General features: G+C 36.4%; 1 protein-coding gene across 1 annotated transcript; it reads left to right on the top strand.

Annotated features, from left to right (window-relative positions):
• Nucleotides 1-458: 458 nt before the first annotated feature.
• Nucleotides 459-2,620, top strand: LOC105041970 (F-box/kelch-repeat protein At1g57790). The gene is made up of 2 exons (XM_010919051.4): nucleotides 459-842; nucleotides 1,565-2,620. Exon 2 carries the CDS (start codon nucleotides 1,594-1,596, stop codon nucleotides 2,527-2,529), a length of 936 nt encoding a protein of 311 aa, XP_010917353.1. The 5' UTR covers nucleotides 459-842; nucleotides 1,565-1,593; the 3' UTR covers nucleotides 2,530-2,620.
• Nucleotides 2,621-7,023: the final 4,403 nt, after the last annotated feature.

Raw genomic sequence — 7,023 nt, forward strand, 5'->3', positions numbered from 1 at the left:
AAAGACTCGAACATACTATTTCACATTTACATGACCTACAGGGTCCAATATGCTGGTGCCCAAGCTAAAAAATAGAATTATTTTAGGTTGGTAACCAGGTCTAATTATTCTCCGGCGCCTGGTTAAGTTCAAGTAACAAGTAGACTCTCACCACTATTAAGTATCAAAAAATTCAAGTTGAATCAACAGTCTGACATAAAGTTTCTTTATCATGTGATTGCCAACAATTTAAACACATATACATCACTTTTATATGATTTAAGTAGCCATTGCTTTTTTTTTTTTTTTAACTCCCCAAATTATCTTTTGATATAGTAAATCCATCTTTACGATGCACAATATATGCTTTCTGTAGAGGCTGAAGAAAACTTGTCTAATATCGGGCATATATTAATAATCATCACGCGCGCTAAATCCCCTTGATTGACCATTCCAACATTTTTCCTCCACGAGCATGATTTCCGAATCGTCTAAATATTCACGACTAATAATTCAAGATGCAAACTTTCCCTATTTCTTACATAACAGCCCAGCTCTTAGCCCATGGGCCGGCCTGAAGAGACCCGGAACCATGGGTCCCACGTACCTAAAGGAGGAGGGACTCCGATTGGGAGTGTTACTCCTCTTCGTGACTGCAGCGGATACCGAGAGTCCAAGGGCAAGCCAAATTCCGCTGAAACCTTGGTATCTCATCTATAAAAGGACGCCTTCTCCTCCTTTTAGGACTCCACCACCAAAATTCGGAGTGTTCACCGCTGATTTCCAGTCTTTTTCTTGGTGTTTTCCCTTGGATTTGCGTCGGAAAGGCTTGCGGAATCGCCTTTTGGCTTCGCCAGACTGAGGTATCCGCCCTCTGCCTCCTTCTCTTCCCTTTTTTCCGCCCCTATAGCCCCTGTGCTTTGGACCGGCAAGCTGCCGGATGTTCGGGAACAGTGTTTCCCCTGTTTTCTTTTTTTTTTTTCCCTCTTCTTTTTGCTTCACCGACCACCGTTGGCCGTAGCTATTGCCGGGGTCGTCGCCTCTTCATTACCGGACGCCTTTATGGGGTGACGGGTCATTGGTCTCCCGCGGTCGTGTTTGAGAAGAAGGGGGAACGCGGGGTGGGTTCCCCTTCATTGAAGAAAAAGAGATAGTTATATCTCTCTCTTATCTCTCCTCTCCTTCTCACGCTTTCATTCTCTCGTCCGCGGATGAAAGTGATTTCTAGAATGCAAAGGGGCTGGGGATGCACCCTGGTGGACACCAATGGATGGTCTAGATTGTTAAATCTACAGGATGATTTTTTTTTTTTTTTTTTTTTTTTTTTTTTTTTTTTTTTTTTTTTTTTTTTTTTTTTTTTTATGCTTGAGCTTAATTCTGTAGGAGAACGATTTTTCAGATAGGAGAATATTTCGCTCGGTTTTGACACTCCAGTTGTGGATCGAGTTTTCGGACATTGATCACTTCTTTATATATACGCTATTTTCGTGCATCATTTATTTTGTTCCATATAGTTTTTGATAGTTTTTGTTCCATATGAGCTCTTGTCAAGGAAGATATAATTATCAATGATGTTTCATTTCAGGTGATAAATCAAGCTTTGAATAGGTGAAAATGATTGCTGAGAGGCATGAACTCTCCCTACCACCTAGTCTTGGATCAAATCCATGGATCATCCTACCTCATGGAAGGCACAAGCAGTTGCAGACTTTTATTAATGTGTCTGATGGGATCGTGCAACATAGAAGCATCCCCGAGATGCAAGGAAAAAGATGTTTGGGTTCCTTTTATGGCTGGCTGTTAATGTGGGATGAGCCTTCAAAAGAATGCTTCCTCCTAAGTCTCACCTCCTTGTCAAAGATCTTACTTCCTCCCCTGCTCGAGCTTGCAGAATTCCTCGATATCTCCATTGTGTCATCATCGCCAGCACTTCCTAACTGCATGATCGTGTTCTTACGCAAGAAGCAACCGTTCTTATTTTTTTGCCATGTGGGAGATAAGGAGTGGACTCGATTGACGGTTAATTTCAGCCATGATTTCTTCGTATACAGTATAGTCAATTGCCAGGGGAAGCTGTATGCTCTTACTTTTGAAGAAAATATCATGCTCATTGATACAACGTCTTCTTCTATGAATGTAGAAATAATGGAAGTAGAGTCGTTCACATCTCTCCATTCCTATCCAAGCTATTTTCCAAACTTGGTTGAGGCTTGTGGGGATATCTTCCTGGTGTTGAGATACAGTAGGAGTTGGGGTGGAGGCCATGTTGTCACGGTAGATGTTCACAAGCTGGACTTCTCTAAATTGCGTTGGGAGAGGGTGGAGAGCATTGGTGATCGTGCCTTCTTCCTAAGTGGTGCATTTGGTATTTCACTTTCTGCGACCGAGTCAGGAGTACAACCAAACCATATATATTTCATACAGCCATGTAATGATGCAGAGAGACTGTACATATTTAGCCTGGATGAGCGTGTCATCTCATTTGATATGCCATGCCCAAACATTCGAAGAACTTGGGATTATTTGTGGTGGACCATGGCTACCACCTAAGCCATTGTGTTTGGAAAATGATCTCCATCTTTGAGCCTTTGTTTTTTAAATAAGTTTCAAGTCTAAAGTTAATGAATTTCAGATCATTTAATTTTGACTTTGGTCTCCCTATTTTCCAATTGAAAAGTAAATGAATAATTTGACTTAGAGCTAGTTCTTGCATGTTTCATGGTTCAGTTGCTTCCATGACTCCAGTTCTAGCAAATTGAAGAGAGTAGGAGAGTTTATGATATTTGTTCAACTAAAATAAATAATAAAGTAGAAATTTGCATCAGGATTTTTTTTTTTTTTTTTTATGAAGCAGATATTTCATATTGATTGAGCATCAATAAATTTGAAAATAAAATATCATGAAATTGAAAGAGAATACAGGTAGAATTTTGCCACAATATGCCGAAAGGTAATGCAGGTTCTAGATAGTCTCCAAATATCCAGAAACAAAGGAGCTCATCAGCAGCCTTATTCACCTTGATATCCATCCAATTACCATCATAAAGTCATCAGGATCCTTTTTGGTTTGTGATTTTAAGTGAAGGATCCATTCCCAATCCCATTTGCATTTATGTCTCCTATAGATATAAGGGTGTTGCAGTTAGATCGAATTTGATCTTATCCAAACCTAAACCTAAAAGATATATTTGTTAGATTCAAACTAAAATTCAAATCTGATTGGAAATATATTCATATATCCAATATTTGATCCACGAGATTGCCTATCGAGTTGAACACTCAAACTTTTTAGCAAATAAGTTATTTTCCTATACTTTTTGAACATTTTTTCTAAATTATTTAATGCATTCAAAATGTTGTCTCATGGAGTATAAATAGGAAATGAATAAAGACATAAAGAAATATACAATAATTGTCTCTGAAAAAGGGCATCTACTTAACTAATATTACTAATAATGCCCACATTCATTCAAATGAATCAAAGACATGAAGAATCAAAACATTCTATAAGAATCAAACTCAATACAAATGTGAAATCATCATAAATTTATAGTAAGAAGGTTACCATTAGGATCTACGAATTTGAGAAACATGATGGGTTACAATTTCAGACTCTCTATTTAATATCTCAATGGTTAAAAGAACTAATTAACGCATACATACATAGACAAATATGTGCTCGCACATGTGTGTGCATGTATGTGTTCAAGAATCTATATAAATATGTCTGTATGCATAAATATAATTGGATCAGATTTTCTGATTTTGGTATATATGGATTTACCTAAATCCAAACCCAATCAAATAAGATTTGGGTCTAATTTGGAACCTTATCTAACAAAATAGTTCTATTGGTTTTATTTCTCATATCCAAACCTTTTGTTTTGGGTCGGTTCAAATTAGGCTAGTGGGTTATCAGCTTCCACTGACACCCCTAATTATATGACTGCATATGATTGAACAACATAAGTGTGTACATGTTCTGCCGTATTCAGTTACCTTCCATTGCACAATATATAGATGTCGGTAGATTGAATTGGATGGAGGTACTTCCTTCTTATTATCAGATATAAGTAATTCTCTTTTTGATATTTTGAAATAATTGGGTTGCACCAAACATTATTTTTAAAGGGCAAATAATAATCAAAATGATTATCTTAGAGATAAATAAATAAGATAGCTTTGGCCACATTGATTTACAAAATAAACCCATACTATGAAGGCCAAAATAATAGATGTATGCACCAATGTTCTATACATAACAAACATATGCATGACATTTCTTATTTTGATCAATGCATAGTTCATGTTGCTATTGCTAATGTTGCATGCATTCAAACATATAAAAGATTATCTTCCTTTTGGCTTCATATTTAGTAAAACAACATAAAATTTTAAATTATAGTTAAATATATTTGGAAAATTAATATTATAAATAACTTGATTTCCTTATTTTTCTATATTTTCCTACTTTTGTATTTTTATATGCTCTAAAGTATAATAGATAATGTTTCTTTAATCTAGTTACAGTGTGTAGTTCTTCTGTATTTTGTTTGCTAGCATAAATTTTTATTATGGTATTTTTTTTGTTTATTTAAAATATAATTTAAAATTTTTATGATTTATTTTTCTAAATTTGGGGACTAGAAATCTATTTAAGCATAGCCCATATTAAACGAACATCTTTCTAGACTGAATCATGGGGGAAGAAAAAAGACCTCCATAGGTCTGTTCCTCTTCCGACAAACCAACAAGCCCATAGTCTAAGATTTAGACTGGGACTTTGGTGGGCTCATAGAAGATGTTGGCTAGAGAGGCTAGCAAGCTAAATTCCTCTGGGATATTCCTATAGAAATATCCTAACGTGCCATTCATCTTACCAAATTTTAAAGAATGTATTCTTATATAAAGGACAAATTGCTTCACCTATCGCATGATTATGCTATGAATACTATGACTTTTGTTCATAGACACACTCATATGGAGCTTAAATTTACTGAATTCATATGGCATTTCGAGTTTAATTTTAACTGTTAAAGCTAGCAAAACTATGGATCCATCTCTATGCACTTCTGACAATTATAAAACCATTGCGACATCGAGAACTCCAAAATTAGTTTGGTGAGTATTGTGAGCCTTTATCCTAGCCTCAGTTGACCTAGTCCTTGATTTTGGCCATGGTGTGTCAGGGTCGACTATGGCCGATCTAATGTTATCCAAGGAGTATGGTCCTATTTCGATAGAATGACTAAATTCAGCAAACTGGCTATTAAAAGTGGGCAATCCTCCTCACAATCTTGGAAATACCAGATAGGAAAGTTTTAACTGCTAAGACATGATTACACCCCAAAGGACAATTGTTGGTTGACTCCATATCACTAATGCGGAAACACAATCTCTGCTAGTGCAATCTACGTGTACTTTTTAGAAATGGCCAGTTTTCCTGACATTCATAGACTCTTACTCTCTATAAATTAGAGAGAAGGAGGATTCCATATAAGCTCTCATAAGGTTTCAAAATGCTCCATCTCTCTATTACTGTTCTCCAACTCTTAACTAATGTAAGCATCGGAGGGTCTTCATTTAAAAATCTTTCAATTAGAGATTTTTTGCAGGTCTAGCTCTAACATCCCCATCGATATCTTATCTTCTGCCAAGGATCCTTCCACCTCATCCTTTGCCAAGGATCTTTCCACTTTATCTTTTGTCGAGGACCTTCCACCTCATGCTCTACCGAGGGTCCTTTCACATTATCCTCTACCGAGGATCCTTCCATCTCATCTTTTGCTAATGATCCTTCTACCTCATCCTCTGTCCAAGATCCTTCCATCTCATACTCTACTGATGACCCTTTCACCTCATCTTCTATCGAGGATCCTTTAATCTCATCTTCTATCGAAAACCCTTCTATCTCATCTTCTACTGAATATCCCTTCATCTCATCTTTAGATGAGGAGTCTGAATGCCCAGCTTCCACCCAAAGAGACTAACTCCACCCTCTTTGACTTGAAATTTGATAGCAATAGATTGGTGCCAGAGGAAGGCCCTCCTTCACAGTCACTGTTCGAAGCTCATTTTGAGAGTGAGCATTTCATCATAAGGCCATGAAGCAGAGCTTCAAACATCCTCACCATTCCAATGGCATGCTGTTGTGCAACTATGCAACCCAAAAGGAAGGGAGGTGAATTGGGTTCTTAAAAAAAATTAAGTAAAAAATATGCTACAAAATATGTCTTAGATGAGATAACTGATATGCAGTGGCAATAATGAACAATATGCTAAATATGGAAACAAGTAAGAAATTAATATAAAAGAGCAAGAAGAGAGATCAAGACATCACAAACATAGGATTTTGTAGTGATTCAGTGCCAACCAAGCACCTACATCCACTTCCTAAGCTCTTACTTGAAAATTTCAATCACTAATTATATTTCATAATTACAATATCGAATTCTACTGATTCTAACTTTTTTTAAGCTAAATATTTATTTTTTGGATATAAGCCAACCCAACACACTTTGATTCTAGATTCGGATCAATCTTTTTTCAAATTTTGGAATACCCAAAACTTGTACACATAAAAATGGTAAGATGAAGAAGTTATATTACGACAATCAAGCTAAGCTCCTTAATAAGCGTAATAAAATAATAAATACATTTTATACTATGTTGAAGAAGCCTTTAAGAACACCCTCAGTTGGAGTAAAGAGTTAAAAGCACTTAGAAGAGATGGTTGAGTATGAAATGAATGCCTTTTTACATTGGAGCTTTAATCTCTTTTTGAATAGATTTTCTCTTGATTCTTCTGGAGTTTTCTGTCTTTGTGAATGCTTTTGTAGCTTCAATCAATACTGGAGAATCACTATTAACTATTTAGAGCAGTTGGAGAGTGATTAGAGAGTATTAAATATGCCAAAAATGAGTAGAGACCTAGCCATTACGTGCGTCAGGCCTGCAGGGGGTGACCCATGGGTTGTCCCCTAGCCAATGGATCGTCCTAGGGGTGATCCCCTTTACACAGTAAAGAAATAGGTTCTGTATTTA

This window comes from Elaeis guineensis, chromosome 3 (genome assembly GCF_000442705.2).
Source record: "Elaeis guineensis isolate ETL-2024a chromosome 3, EG11, whole genome shotgun sequence".
Lineage (NCBI taxonomy): Eukaryota > Viridiplantae > Streptophyta > Magnoliopsida > Arecales > Arecaceae > Elaeis > Elaeis guineensis.